We start from the raw sequence: 16,853 nt of genomic DNA on the forward strand, positions 1-16,853 counted from the left end.
TACTTTGGCTTTTAATTTAAAAGTGCGCCCTCCAGTGGTGGCAGAGGTTTCGTCGTCTTTGCAAAATAGGCGTTTGTAATAAAATGCACACCTTAAAATATAACCAAAATGTTATAATATTTTGTATAACCTATAAAACATGTTAAATATTATATTTTTAAATCTAGATAATGATATTTTGTTTAATTTGGGGCAATTTTAGTTTTGTTTTTAAAAGAAAGTTGTATTTTGGTATTTATTTCAGCAGTCAATTCAGTGTGGTGCACCGGTTGGAACAACACGTAAGATTTGCCGGTAATACACACAGGCCGGCTGTTGAGGAAACACGGAGCACGCAAAATTGTGATTGAAATTCTATCGTTAATTTAAATAGTACTGCACTGTCGACATCATGGATACGAAGAATGTGTTAAGTAGATTACGCCAGTTCGATGCATATCCTAAAACTTTGGATGATTTTAGGGTTAAGACATTTGGTGGAGCGGCAGGTAAGTTCCAAAATCCAATCCAAATGAAAAAGTGGTGGGCTAGCTTAGTTAGACTAGAAGTCAGGATACGGAGATTTTTGTACACATTCTCTCTCATTCTCTCTATCTGGCCATGGAGGTAGAAATACCATCATGCTCCGGCTAAAACTAGAGTGAGAATAAAACATATTTGAATTGAATCTCTCTTTCTAAGTAAGTACACATTTCTTAATTAAAGGAAGTGGACACTATTCTTTTTATTGGTAATTACTCAAAATAATTATCATCATAAAACCTTTCTTGATTACGACTACGAGTATTTTATTATATTAATAATAATCAATTCATAATGGGGAGAGGTTGATTATTGATAATGATAGTGTAAAACATTGTGAGAAACAGCAAGCCCTCTGAAGTGACTTAGTTTTCGAGAAAGAAGTAATTTTCCACGAATTTGAAATTGAGACCTCAAGTTTAGCATTTGAGGTCTCGAAATCAAGCACACAACTTTGTGTGACAGTGTGACAATCACGAGGTTTTTTTTCTTCTTTCATTATTATCTCGCAACTTTGACGACCGATTGAGCTCAAATTTTCACAGGTTTGTTAATTTTTTGCATATGTTGAGATACACCAACTGTGAACACTGAAGACTAGTCTTTGACAATTACCAATAGTGTCCACTGTCTTAAAAGGAACACGTTGCCTTGGATCGGACGAGTTGGTCAAAGCAAAAGCGTTTGTAACCGTTTTTTATAAAATGCATATGGTTGGAAAGATGTTATAAAAGTAGAATACAATGATCCACACAAGTTTGCCTCGAAATTGCGTGGTTTTCCTTCTACTGTGCGAACTAACATGGTCGGCCATTTATGGGAGTCAAAATTTTGACCCCCATAAATGGCCGACGTGTTAGTCGACGAGGTAAAAGGAAAACCACCCAATTTCGAGGCATGTTTGTGTGGATCATTGTATTCTACTTTTACAACATCTTTCTACCCATATGCATTTTATAAAAAACGGTTACAAACGCTTTTCAAAGACCAACTCGACCGATCCAAGGCAACGTGTTCCTTTAAATGAAAATTGAAGGAATTCATTTCTCAAACCGTTGCAAATTTTAATGAAAATACCATAAGTTTATAAGTAGGTTTTTATTGCCCTAACAAAATAGATATTTGATTTTGAATAATAGTGTTACTTAACTTAACTAGGTATTTCTATACCACCTACTGCAGGCCAGCCTCTGTTAGCTAAGCCCTCTTTTTTTTTGTTTAAGTAAATCATAAGTAAATATCAAAAAAGGCTTATACTATATGATATACCCTCCTTTTTAAATGCTTTAATGTTTCAATCTTTCCATTAAAATCAATAATCAATAATTACGGATCCCAAACTTTGCCTTATTATATTAATTTATCCTTTGACTAAAACACTGATAATTTGTTTCAATTACATAATTTTTATGTTGCTACTTGTAGCAATCCTGTCCACTGTGCATCTACCTTGCGTGACACATTTATTTGTCACAGACGGTTTGGAAAATCTTCAGCTTAACAAACGAAAATCACCTTCTGGGAAATTGAACGCTTAAGAATATGTGACTCAAGATTAATCACAAACACCATCTAAACAAGGGAAGTATTACTCCCCAGGCATGTAGTTTGTGGCAAAGAAGAACAAAAATCATAGACAGAATATCTGCACACAAATATTAGTTTTTTTATTTTTGATGCAATGTGCACTCCATACTCATGAAAATTTGCATAATTATGCACGCTGCATCAGGAAGGAACATAATTGAAATGTGGTGTAAATGCTTGGTTGTTTGCACAAACTTTCTTGCTAAGTTAATGTGTCATACAATATGGTAGTTATTAAATACTTTTTTTATGAAGTGTGTAGTACAATGCGTTAACTTTCAGCTAATTTGGTAAAATCTGTGGTCGACAAACTTTTAATAATTTTTCCCGACACCATGGGTATAAAGTTGTATCATTTTGGTTGGTCTGTTAGTTTGTATTGGTTGTAGTATGGTAATGATTTACCACAGACTCTTAGGTTTTATCTCTTTTGAATTTCTCAAGCAGGGCAGAGATTATATCTCAGCCCACATTAATCACCATAAAGATAGATTACTATTAAAATTACCTATGGTGGCGTTACGAAAGTCAATGACCTCTTCTTCATGTGTAAGCTTTGACAAAGGGTTGTAGTCTTGGTTTCATTCATTTAGCTTATTGTACTTGTTTTCTGTTGTATCCACCTGAGCCGGCTACAAACTGTACTGTTGTTTAAATTTGTTATATTCTTTGCGCCATGAAACCATTGAGAATGCTCCAGATTGCACACAAGGGCTTTTAAAAACAAAACACCAGATAATAATTTGTCCTATTTGTTTCAATTTGACAGTATCCTTTGGTCATGTTGGTCAAACATACAAAAGTTGGGTTCAGATTTCAGAATGTCCCATACATGTAGTTTTGAAAATTCCTGGTGAGAACCCTGTGGTGGTATGAACTTAAATGCAGTGGACAGTGACTATTGGTAATTACTCAAAACCTTACTTGGTAACAAGTAATGGAGAGCTGTTGATAGTATAAAACATTGTGAGAACTGGCTCCTTCTGAATTAACGTAGTGTTCGAGAAAGAAGTAATTTTCCACGAATTTGATTTCCCATTTGTGTGGCAAGGGTGTTGTTTTTTCTTTCATTATTATCTCGCAACTTCGAAGACCAATTGAGCTCAAATTTTCACAGGTTTGTTATTTTATGCATGTTGAGATACATAAAGTCGGCTTTCCGATTGAACAATCAGTGTATCTTTTGATAATGAATCTTGTACTCTGTCTTTCTCAGTTACCATCATCAGTGCCATTCTAATGACAGTGCTGTTTATGTCAGAACTCAACTATTACTTGACAAAAGAGGTAAGAACTAATACTAATAGTGGTACAGAGAAAGGACCATTAACAGCTTACTGTTATTTTTATGCCACACTGCCTGGATTAATATTTTGGTGACTACTCTAGGTATCGATACTCCCGTGTTCCAACAACCCTAAAATCCTACAAACAAAACTTTATAGAAAGGTTTGTGGTAACACCATGTAATGACAATCTCTAATGAGTACTAGTTGGGGCCGGGTGGTTCTGAAAAGAACCGTTGGTTTCAACTCGACGATTCGATCAGTATGCTCTGATTTAGTGCTGGGCGAATAGTGAAATTTTGTTATTCGGATACCGCTGGCCAACTATCCGAAATTAACCGGATATTCGAATAGTTTTTTTCGCCGCTAGAGGGCGCTATTTAAAAAAAAAATATATATATATATATATTATTATTTTTTGCCGCTAGAGGGCGCTGTTCGTTTGTGAATGAGATCTTATGGGCAGACTGATATTAGTTTTAGACAGTGTCACTCGGTTCATTCATAAAAATGACCGGATCTAATTTAAAGATGGCGATTTGCTTTTTCTTTTGATCGTGATTGACTCTACGTGAAGGAAAACTTTTGTAATCTTTGAACAAATTACGTCAGAAATGTCATTGTTTTAACTCTTCTCGGAGGTGAGCATAGTTAAATACTTAATATATGCTGTTTTATGCTGTCTTAATAGAAGTTTCATAAGGATTCAGACAAAACATTCATATCAGTTGTCGCCCGACGTCCGCGGATATTCGGATATTAAAGAATATCCGGTTACTCGGTTGTAATTACAGAATTATCCGGTTTGTAAATAGGTATTCGCGCCCTATGCAGATATCCGGTTAAGAAAAAAAAGGCATTCGCAGTTACGGATAGGAAAACCTATTCGCCATTAACTGGATATTCGAATAATTCACCCAGGCCTACTCTGATTGTCTTCTGGAGAAAGCTGCCTTTCTCAAGAAGACGATCAGAGCATAGGGCACCTACTGATCGACTCGTCGAGTTGAAACCAACGGTTCTTTTCAGAACCACCCCAACTCATTAGAGATAGTCATTACGTGGTGTTACCGCAAACCTTTCTATATCAGATTTCCACAATGCAAAGCTTCAAATCCTACTTAAAAAAAACTTTAGGATTTACATGTTAGGGTTCGGATTAGGAAGTTAGGAAAATACGCAAAGGGTGCCAGAAGTTAGGTGTGGTCCGATCATTCAATTCAATTCAATTCAATTCAATTCAATTTTTATAGGTCCTACCATGTAGGAAATTCATTTTGAATACATGCAATACAGACAATTAATAAAGCACAATCATAAATAAACTACTGGAAACACATACTATTGATTAATCAGAAAGCATAGGTGTGTAACCTAATACTTGAACAATAAAACAATTTCAAAAACTAAATGTACACTCTCTCTTTAAAGGAACACGTTGCCTTGGATCGGACGAGTTGGTCAAAACAAAAGCGTTTGTAACCGTTTTTTATAAAATGCATATGGTTGGAAAGATGTTTTAAAAGTAGAATACAATGATCCACACAAGTTTGCCGCGAAATTGCGTGGTTTTCCTTCTACTGTGCGAACTAACATGGTCGGCCATTTATGGGAGTCAAAATTTTGACCCCCATAAATGGCCGACGTGTTAGTCGACAAGGTAAAAGGAAAACCACGCAATTTCGAGGCATGTTTGTGTGGATCATTGTATTCTACTTTTACAACATCTTTCTACCCATATGCATTTTATAAAAAAACGGTTACAAACGCTTTTCAAAGACCAACTCGGCCGATCCAAGGCAACGTGTTCCTTTAACATGTTTAAGCCCACCTCCTCGGCCCCTAATGGCATTTCAATGTTTTGACCTTTTCCAAAAATCTCTAATCCCATCCACTGTGCTTACATAAATAAAAGCTGGCATTACGACAACAGAAGTGAGATATTCAATTTCAAGGCAATAAGGGCACAACAGCACAAAATCTGAAAAATGTAAATAAATAATTAGATTTAATTCAATTATTCAAGCCTTGAACTGAATTTAATCAAACTATTGATTTGTTGCAGCCTAAGGGCTTAATTGTAAAATGGTTTTACATCAGAGTACAAACTCAATAATAGAATTACTTCATGCAGTTAACAGTTATCATAAATTACCAGGCATCATGCACATTCACCAGACATACGAGAAGAGAATATCAAATGGCAAATTATATGGAACAGTAATGCCTGTGGATTTTTGTTTCACACAGGACTCGGTGGAAAGAACCGAGTTTACATTTAACTTTACACACCTGGGTGTGTTAAAGGATAAGTATACGTTTGGTAATTACTCAAAACAAATAATAAAAACTTACTTGGTAACGAGCATTGGAGAGCTGTTGATAGTATAAAACATTGTGGGAAACGATTCCCTCTGAAGTAATGTAGTTTGTTAGCAAGAGGTAATTTCTCGCTAAAATAATAAAAGACTTCTAGCTGTTATTTTATGGTTATGATGGGATACACCAAGTGAGAAGACTGGTCTTTGACAATTACCAAACGTGTACCTTCCCTTTAAGGATAAAAACACATAATCTTTATCCCGATGTAAATTGTACATACTTTTAAATATAATGGCTTTATTTTTACTTTAACTATTGATTTTGTTTTATTTATGTATGTTTTCTTCCAGGTTATTCCAGAATTGTTTGTCGACAACACAAGAGGAGAAAAACTCAGAATAAATATGGATATTATTTTTCCTAGAATGCCTTGTGCCTGTAAGTAGAGTTTCAGATAATATTTTTTTATGATAAATAGTGGGTAGTGTTTTGAAAGCTTGTATCGTATAATTTTTGATGTAAAGTGTGAATTGTTGCAAATTCAGGCCTCTATGAAGTATTCCCATCTGAAATATTGCTGTGGTGTCGGGTGAACCAGGCTCAAAATCTTGCAGTGTCTGGGTTTGGTCCCGGCTCAGAGGCTAAGGACCAGGGCAACAGAGGCCTCTGTCCTCTGTGGCCATCTTGAATACAGGCCTGAATCTGCAATAAAGGTATTTTTGAAGTAAAACAATTCTAGGCACGAACAATTTTTGCCGACTACCGACAGGAAGTGGTTGAAGATTACATTCTCCAGCCACTTTTGATTATTTTGTATGCAAGTTCGCCATGAACAACAGGCTACAATTGAAGATAATCATTTAAGATGAAAACAACTTTGAGGAAGGTGAAAGTATAGTATTGATATTCCTTTTAACAGGTTTAAAACAGTCTAGATTGTTGGCTGGAGGGGAACATGCACCAGGCAAGGAGTTCCAGAGAGATGCAGGGAATGAAGCTGTGGAAATGTCTCTTAACTCTACATCTCAGCAAATCAAGAGTGTATGGTTGAGAAGAAGCCGGAAGCCTTGGCCCAATTTCATAGAGCTGCTAAGCACAACAATTTGCTTAGCATGACATTTCTTCCTTGATAAAAACAGGATTACCAACCAAATTTCAATGTGATTTTCAGGTTTTTACCAAGGAAGAAATTTCATGCTTACAATTTTTTGTGCTTAGCAGCTCTATGAAATTGGGCCCTGCTTGCATGCTCGAACATCCTGGTTGGAGGAACTAGGTCAGACACACTGTTAGCACAATCATCCTTCACAATGATCCTTCACAATGATGATTACTCCATGTTTCTGTATTTTTATTTTCAGTTCTTAGCCTAGATGCAATGGATGTTTCGGGGGAGCATCAACTCGACGTAGATCTCAACATTTACAGACAGAGGATAAACGCTAAGGGGGAACCCATCGATGATAAAGTACAGCCAGTCAAACTGGGTGAAGAAGATCCGGACGCTGCCAAGGAACTTATAAAGGTAACTTTCATTCCACTTTTCAATCAGGTTTATCGCGAATAGCAAAATATCAAGAGAGGGCGCTGTTGAACCCACACAAAGGTATCTAGGCGTTGCGTGCACGAGTCGTAGAAACTGCATAGAAACCGCCCCATATTCCTTCCCACAATGCATTGCGTTTCTGAATCGCGATAAACCTTATCTGTCAATGTCTGCTCTTGGGTTCGTTACAGGCATTGTGTGCTAGCTTGATGCTTGATGACACCTAGAAAGCTACCTGCTTGTCCAATGTGTGGTATAGGGGTGCTCGTGTTGTGCAACCGTGAATGTGCAGTATTTTACAAGGTGCGAGTAAAAAAAATCCTCATCATCTTAAAGCTGTGGATGGGTTGTGGTGGGGCGCATGTCTCTCAACTCCGGAAGGAACACTGCCTGAAAAACCTTGACTGATGGTGCTGTCACTGCTTCCAACGGGAGCCTGTTCCAGGTTGGAATGGTGCGGATTCCAAATAAGCTGAGATATTCAGTTTGTTCCATTATTTCTACCAATGCAAGTTGTTGGCTGAAAGAAATCACCCTGTGGCCTTAAAGGCACTGGACACTATTTGAAATTACTCAAGATAATGGTTTGAATAAAAAATTACTTGGTAGCGACAACGGAGTGCTGTTGATAGTAGGTCCTGTTAAATATTGTGAGAAACTGCTCCGTCTGATGTAACATAGTTTTTGAGAAAGAGGTAATTTCTCACTCAAATGTGAAAGACATCAAGTCTGTTTTAAGCATCTGAAAGCACACAAATTTTGTTGAACAAGGGTATTTTTTAGTCAAACTTTGATGACCAAGTGAGACAAAATTTTCACAGATGCTTTATTTTATGCACATTTTTATGTCGGGTCAAACACACCAAATAAGAATACTGGTCTTTGACAATTACAGGTTTACAGTGCATTTAACTGAAAGAATTATAAACATTATCTTCACAAGAATTACTCCAAGAATTACTCAACCTGTCACTGACAGAATAGCTGCAAATATTTGTATGTTTTGATTTTTGACGCAATGTGCACTCCATATGTATACAAATTTGCATAATATATGCACACAGCAGCATCCAATGTGCAGCAGTGGAATGGAACAGAAGTTGAATGATATGCAGTGTTTTTTTGCACAAAGTTCTTGCTGCTGGTGTGTAAAACAAAGTGGTAGTTAATTTTTTGTATACTTTTATTATAGATTTTTAATTGTATGCCTAACTGTCTGAGCTAGTTTTGTCAAATTTTAAATACATTTTTTGTTAATTGCCACCATGGTTATTAAGTTGTGTGCTTTTGGTTGGGTCGTTAGTGTTGCATGTGACTCCAGAGCAGCCATCGTTGATGGTAATGTAACAGACTCTTAGGGTTAATCTCTTTTGAATTTCTCAATAAGGGTTGTGATTTAATTCTCAGCCCACATCAATAATACAAAAAATAGGATATGAATTGTCAGTGATGGTGCAAGCGGTAGTTGTGTATATGTACGTTGTACTGTGGTGGGTGCATATACTTGTATGATAAATACAAACACTTCAATTAAAACTTAGTTGCAGTGGAGAGTTGTTAAAGTAATAAGACATCGTTAGAAATGGTTCTTTTTGAAGTTTAATGATCCTCACCATGCAAAGCTTCAAACAACACTTGTTTCAGGAAAGTACTGAGTATACAGTGCTAACACACATCGATGTATGGGTAAAAACCAAAATTAATATTCTTTATCCCCGATGCAAATTTAACATCCATTATATCGGTGCGGTACCCGCTGCAAAAACATAGGATTCGAACTGCCTCTAGCTACAGGGCAACCTCAGTAGTCTAGTTGGTAAGACACTGCTCTAGAATTCCAAGGGTCGTGGGTTCGAATCCCACCCGAGTAACATGCCTGTGATATTTTTTCACAGGACTCGGGGTAAGTACTGAGTATACAGTGCGTACACACATCCGTGTATGGGTAAAAACCAAAATTGAGATCATTGTGTCTTAACGCTTTGTTTGTCCTTCCCTCCATCCAGCTTGCCAAGAAGGATGAGTTAGACCCAAAGAGATGTGAAAGCTGTTACGGAGCAGAGTCAAAAGAACAAGAGTGAGTCTATGTGTGATTGTTCTAGGGATCAAGGTTATACAGCCAAATCCAACAAGAATTACGTACAGCTTATTAACAAACAACACAACATACTTCAAAGTCCCTGCAAAGTTATTTTTTAAAAACACCAGTATTCTCACGTGGTGTATCCCAACATTATGTATAAAATAACAAATCTGTGAAGTAGCCAACAAGCTGATTGTGTTTTGTAAGTACATTATGTTGTCGTGAATAGTAGTGAGCAACACAGTTGGTTCACCAAGCAGGTGCAGTCGCAACAATTCTTGTAGTAGTCAAGGCAGCACCATTAACCGAGTAGTTGAAAAAAAGTTGTTGTGACTCGACCAATGAGTTAATAGTCGCGACTAGTCACCTAGGCCTAATGACAACCCCAAGTAAAGAGTCTGTTCACATGCTTGTCATTGTCATTTGTAGATGTTGCAATACGTGCGAGGATGTGCGGGAAGCGTACAGGAAAAAGGGCTGGGCGTTTAGTACTGCCACCGAGATCGCTCAGTGTCAACGAGAAGGCTGGAGTGATAAGATGGACTCACAGAAAGGAGAAGGGTGCCAGATGTATGGCTACCTGGAAGTTAACAAGGTATGTTAATATATTAGACTGGTCCCCTAATATGTGCAAGGGTTATATCGGAACTGGTCTCACAGGCCTATTGATTTCATGGGATAAGTGTGCTTTGACGTACATGTAAGCTTTACATATCCAATCGATTTTTCAACCCTAAATTGTTATTGTCACTAATATCTTTTAAATAACGCAAACTTGACTTCTATATTCTTGCTTTTTTGTACTCAAAGTACTATTTCTTTTAAGTGATTTAAATTTCCTACTTTCTGTCAGGTTGCTGGGAATTTTCATTTTGCACCGGGCAAGAGTTTCCAACAGCATCACGTTCACGTCCACGATTTGCAGCCCTTCAGCGGAGATAAAGTAAGTAGTCCTCAACACCAACCCACCATTCTAGGCTGGGGAACAAAAGCTGTTGCTTCATCCCGGACATAGATGTTTTGCTTCAATCCCGGACATAGATGTTGACATTTGTTTAAAGTTCACTTCCGTACAGCATTGAATAAAAGTACGATGATAGATTTGTACTGGTAATTTCGGGTGCGTTCGTTTAGCTTCCCTGGGTCGACCCCGGAGTGCTCACTCGGGTGAGCCCCTGACAAGAGCTAATCGAACAATCACATTGCCCTCTCGTGGTGACGGCATGCACCTCGGGTCACCTCAAGTGACCCACTCCACAAGCAGGGCACTGGGGGCTGACCCGGGTGAACCCCGTCAAAGCTATTCGAACATACCGGGGCAGACCGGGGTCGACCCAGGGAAGCTAAACAAACGCCACCCATGTTTTGCCTTATCTTCTGGTGTTCTATAACCGTTACCTGGGGCAGCAGAGGCAATCCATTGTGGCTCCGTGTAGTAACAGGACTGGGCCAATTTCATGGCTCTGCTTACCAAAAGCGAAGAAAACGGCGTTTACTGCTGAAGCAAGGAATTCTGCGCTTATGTCAAACATAATTTCACAGGTTAGCAAGGAATGTTTGAGTGCTTGAGTACTCCACAATACTAGACAGTCTTTGCTTCCACAGCTAGCACAGAATTTAGGCACTTGCGCAGTAAGCTGAGAATAGTGATCGTAAGCGCAGATTTTTATTGGTAAGCAGAGCCATGACAATTGGCACTGGGGCCGATTTCACAAAGAGCTAAAATTGATCGCAACTGCAAATCAGTCGTAGTTGCTTAATTAAGTGTGATGAATTTGTCTTACGATGGATTTTATTGCTTTGTGAAATCGAGCCCTGGTCACCAGTCCGGGGGATATGGGTTCAGAACAAAAAACGGAAAGAAAATAATCCTTTTTTTTTTCTATGTATACACAACCCCAAGATTATTTTTGAACATGTGCATGTATGTATTTTTTCCCTTCTTTTTCTTACAGTTCAATATGACACATCACATTAAGCATATGTCGTTTGGAATGGAGTACCCTGGTATGGAAAACCCATTGGACAACACTGTTATTACAGATCGTAGAGGTATGTCAGACCCATAGAGCTACATAAAATGACTAGAGCGCTAACACCCTGTTACACACCCACTAAGGTTTTGAAGCCGTGTGGGCGCATCCATGTACAAACCAATACAAAAGCTTGAAATTTTGTATGGCAGTTATACGGCTATTAATTTGCATAATAGTGCAGTTTTTTCTTTTCTGTGTGTCATCGAACCAAAAAGTGCAGCAAATGTGAACGCACAACCTGCTGATAAGCGTAGAAACTGCGAGCGTCATGTGCGTCATGTTTAAAAGGCACATATACTTTTTTAGTATGTCAATCAAGTTGAACTTACAGTTTTGGTAGTGCGGACGTACACAAATAGTGCAAAAAAACAGCGGCAATGTGTGTTCTCTTAAAATTAAAATCAATCGTAGTCACGCAACACATCAAACATGTCTGCGCCCAGGGTGGCTTCAAAACCGAAAGTGTCCAACTGCTTTAATCGGTTTAATATATGGGATATGGGGTGTCGTGGCCGAGTGGATAAGAGCACCGAACTCGAGCGTTGATGCTTCTGTTCAGCAGAGTGTGAGTTCGAATCCCGGTCGTGACACTTGTGTCCCTGAGCAAGACACTTAACTATAATTGCTTCTCTCCACCCAGGGGTAAATGGGTACCTGTGAGGGCAGAGGTGGTTCTTGTGATTGGTTTAGCCGAGTAGCACATGTATTTGTCGCACAGGCTGTATACTCCCCAGGGAGCTAAGATGGTTTAAAGAATGATTTAAGGCCCGGTGACCAGGGGTAATATTGAGACGCCCTCCGGCGTGAAAAGCGCTATATAAAAACGGTCTATTATTATTATTGTTATTACTGGCAAAAGGATTAATAATCAATGGCATACATAACATGCCGTCATAGCATCAGAGTCCAGCTTTCTGAAGACAATCAGAGCATACCGATCGGAACGTTAAGTTGAAACCAACGGTTCTTTTCAGAACCACCCCCAACTCATTTAGAGGTAGTCATTACATGGTGTTACCGCAAACTTTCCATATCGTATTTCCATCATGCAAAAGTTTCAACTCCTACTTATGCTAGTGGTTGTTTTGTTGCTTTGCTTGTTTGTTTGTTTTTTGTTTGTTTTTTAAGAATATGACATTCATATTATTATTTTTTTCTTTATTTTATTTTTTTTCCTGGAGGGGGAATTTTATTCAAGATTCTTCAATGTACAAAGCTACACAAACTACTGGTACAACCAACGATCTACTTAAAAGAGAATTGGCAAATAGCAAAAACAGGAAATTGATGATATGCATGGCATTTAATTAGAACATAGCAATACAAAAGGCTCCCATTTGGTGTTGAACGTATCTAAGTTGTTATTCTTAACAAAGATCATTTTTTGATAAAAAAATAACATTTCTATTTTCTATGTGCACAGGCTCCACCATGTACCAGTATTTCGTGAAGGTAGTGCCGACAACGTACATCAACGTAAATGGTCTGGCCACCAGGTCCAACCAGTATTCCATCACGAAGCATGAGAAACAAGTCTCCATTATGAACCTGAGTGGGGAGCAGGGACTACCGGGTATCTTTGTTCTGTATGAGCTGTCGCCGCTTATGGTCAAATTCACCGAAAAACACAGGTAAAATTTTGCCTTATACATGTAAGAACTCTCTTTGACACTTTAGGGTCCTTATTCTAAAATAATTTCCATGCCCACTTACAGTATTATTTCGGAAAACTTTTTTAGGCCTTGGTGTGTCGTGCCCGAGTGGTCTAGTTCATCGGACCCAAGCTCTGGTGTTGTTGGCAGTGCAGAGTGTGGGTTCAAATCCTGGTCATGACTGTCGTGCCCTTGAGCAAGGCACTTAACCATAATTGCCTTGTCAAAAGTTGGGAAGGTCGTGCATTCTGCTCTACCGGCGAGGCTCCTACAGTGGATGATACCCATGCCTACATCCTTACAGACTTTGAAGAAGTTAACTCCTGTTTCAGTCCCAGGAGTAGGTTGCAGTTGATATTGGTTTACAGCTGAAATCAGATGAATGTAGCCCTCACCTTGAAGTGGCTGTCCTTGGTGGTGTGATGTTAGGTGATATCTCAATAAAAAAATTGATGTAAAAAATTAAAATATCCAATATGTACCGGTATTAAAAAAGACATTAAAGACACTGGACACTATTGGTAATTGTCATAGTCCAGTCTTTTCACTTGGTGTATCTCAACATATTCATGAAATAACAAATATGTGAAAATTTGAGCTCAATTGGTGTCGAAGTTGCGAGATAATAATGAAAAGAAAAAGCACCCTTGTCACACGAAGTTGTGTGCTTTCATATGCTTGATTTCAAGACCTAAAAACCTAAATCTGAGGTCTCTAAATCAAATTCGTGGAAAATTACTTCTTTCTTGAAAACTAAGGTTCTTCATAGGGAGCCGTTTCTAACAATGTTTTATACCATCAACAGCTCCCCATTACTCGTTATCAACAAATGTTTTATGCTAAAAATTATTTTGAGTGATTACCAATAGTGTCCACTGCCTTCAACACAAATTGTAGAGTGTGGAAAACAAATGTTGTCAGAATGATAGTTTCAGATTTTATTATTGATCTCTCATTTTCCCTTTCAGATCATTCATGCATTTCTTAACTGGAGTGTGTGCCATAATCGGAGGAGTCTTCACGGGTACGTAGAATTGAAAATTACAAAAGAAACAAAGATTGTAATAGATGTTCAATCAGGGATTTTTTTTACAGGACTTGGGGGGTGGGGGGGGGGTTGAAGTACTGAGTATTCAGTGCTTTACAAACATCAGTGTAAGAGTAAAAGCAATATTAATAAAAAAAACAATTCATGAAAGGTGTTTCGGTCATTCAAGATAAATTTGTCACCCCAGCACAGAAACTTTATCTTATAAAGGAATGGATTTGGAATGCTCTGTGCAAATCAGTTGTATCTCAGCGCGACATGTTTTGTGGGTACATGTACATCTGGTAAATTTTAAGATGTTGTGACAATTTTAAACTCACGTGTACATGTAAGTAAAGTGCACTTTTTTAAGAGATTCAACATTTTGCACTGACATGACGTATTATTGTATGCATTTCATGAAAACATATAAAATTTAATGACTATGAACAAAATTGATGTCTGATTCTTGTTTTGTATCTTTGATACACAGTTGCCGGTCTGATCGATTCTTTAATCTACCACTCTGCAAGAGCAATACAAAAGAAGATTGACCTGGGCAAGGCATTATAACATTGGCTGCTAGTCTGTATGTACATGTCGATATCTACCAACATTTGATACAACATGCTCAAATTGAGATCTCAACACAAAGAAATCTTTGTTCGTCTAGCTCCTAAAACAAACAGTTTGTTCAAGTGCCTTGCTCAGCCACCAGAGCCCAATTTCATGGCTCTGCTTACAGTAAGCAAAGAATCGGCGCTTGCCGAAGCAGGTAATTCTGCACTTACGTGAAGTGCAATTCCCAGGTTAGCAGCGACTTTTGGCTTGTGCGCATGTGCGTACTCCCTGTTACTAGACCTTTTCACTTACATAGCTAGCGCAGAAATTCTGCGCTTGCACATTAAGTTGAGAATGGTGATAGCAAAATTTGGCGGTAAGCAGAGCCATGAAATTGGGCCAAGAACTCGAGTCTGCTCTGCACAACACGCCATATCTTGTTATGATCAAACTTGTAGGTTTCTATTTATGGTGATTGATACAATTTGTCACACTCATTACCGGTGAGCTTCAATCATGAACACAATAATTTATGTGTTTTTTCTGTTTTTTGCAAGGCTTCTTAAGTCTTTATTTCAAAAGATTGTGGATAAATTTGATAAAGTAAACGATTGTTTTTGTTTTGATTTTTCTCTCTTCTGTTGTTATATTTTATCTGATACTATTATTACACCGATTATGAAACTGGAGAATTGGAAACACTAGGTGGCAGCAGACATACCAGTTAACTTTCCATTTTTTTTTTGGCATACTACTGCATTTTTGCCAAGAACAATGGATTCACCTGGAAGTCTGCCGCCACCTAGTGTCGCCAAAAATCTCCAGATTGCGTGCTGCATGGAACATGCGCATGTTAGATTTTTTTTTATGTGTATTAAGGTTTTGCCATCAGGGCCCAATTTCATAGAGCTGCTTAGCACAAAAATTTGCCTAGCATGAAATTTATTTTACCAGCCAAATTTCCACATGATTTTTTTCAGGATAAGCAAACAACAGCTGAATACCAGTAACAAGCAATATGCAACAAATGGAAAATTTGATTGGAAATCCTGTTTTCATGTGGGAAGAAATTTCATGGTAAACAGATTTTTGTGCTTAGCAGCTCTATGAAATTGGGCCCAGTAGAGATGCATTCGTTTGGTCAGTGGTATTTAAGGTCGTTCATCACATCTGTATTAATCAAAAGGGCGTGAAGTAAAAACGCCCCTACTACACCCTCTAAGCAAAATTTAACTTGGTTCTTTTTCGTATCATCCTTTGAATTATTAATCTTTTTTGTGAGACATAATAATTATTTTCGGTACAATATTTAACATGTCTGTTTTTCATCATTGTTTGTAAGGATTGTGAACAATTTTGCATTATGTACATTGTATATGAAATGCTTGGACACTCTGATCAAAATGTCAACATCATCAAAACAGCACCTGCATTTTGACTCTGAAGATGAGACCTTTGCCATATTTTATAAAGCTGTTTTTAAAGCATAAAATACTGCAAGTATGGGAAAACTTGTAGAGTTCAATCAAATTGCCCAGCAAGGTTTCCCAGTATGTGAAAATGTGTTGAATTCACTCAAACTGTGCTACAATTTGGGACCGGAATCCTGCTAGTTTTTACTTAGAAGACAATTGTTAAGCAATATTTTCTGCTTAAATACAGTGGACACTATTTGTAATTGTCGAAGACCAGTCTTCTCACTTGGTGTATCTCAACATATACATACAATAACAAACATGTGAAAATTTGAGCTCAATCGGTCGTCAAAGTTGCGAGATAATAATGAAAGAAAAAAACACCCTTGTCACTCGAAGTTGTGTGTGCTTTCAGATGCTTGATTTCGAGACCTCAAATTCCAAGTCTGAGGTCTCGAAATCAAATTTGTAGAAAATTACTTCTTTCTCGAAAAAATATGTTACTTCAGAGGGAGACTATTTCTAACAGTGTTTTATACCATCAACAGCTCCCCATTACTCGTTACCAAAATAAGTTTTTATGCTAATAATTATTTCGAGTAATTACCAATAGTGTGCACAGCTTTTGCAACTCTATGAAACTGGGCTCTGCGCACATGTAGTTATTCAGATGCTACTTAATAAAAGGGTATTCCATCGGGTGTAAATACTTGGTCTTTTTAAAATTCTCTAATAAAATACTCTAGAAAAGTAGTATCATTAATAAAATAGGCAAAATACAATGCCACAAAATTAACTCAACAAAGTTTAATTTGT

At 37.7% G+C, this 16,853-nt stretch overlaps 1 protein-coding gene across 1 annotated transcript; it reads left to right on the forward strand.

The window, feature by feature from the left end:
- The first annotated feature begins 265 nt into the window (after nucleotides 1-265).
- LOC139949816 (endoplasmic reticulum-Golgi intermediate compartment protein 3-like) lies at nucleotides 266-16,796 on the forward strand. Its single transcript, XM_071948357.1, has 11 exons — nucleotides 266-488; nucleotides 3,326-3,396; nucleotides 6,068-6,155; nucleotides 7,079-7,242; nucleotides 9,270-9,340; nucleotides 9,776-9,941; nucleotides 10,200-10,289; nucleotides 11,302-11,398; nucleotides 12,806-13,013; nucleotides 14,003-14,058; nucleotides 14,555-16,796. The coding sequence occupies exons 1-11, from the start codon at nucleotides 392-394 to the stop codon at nucleotides 14,632-14,634; spliced, it is 1,188 nt and encodes a 395-aa protein (XP_071804458.1). The 5' UTR covers nucleotides 266-391; the 3' UTR covers nucleotides 14,635-16,796.
- The last annotated feature ends 57 nt before the right edge of the window (nucleotides 16,797-16,853 follow it).

The sequence above is a fragment of the Asterias amurensis genome, chromosome 17 (genome assembly GCF_032118995.1).
Source record: "Asterias amurensis chromosome 17, ASM3211899v1".
NCBI classification, from domain to species: domain Eukaryota; kingdom Metazoa; phylum Echinodermata; class Asteroidea; order Forcipulatida; family Asteriidae; genus Asterias; species Asterias amurensis.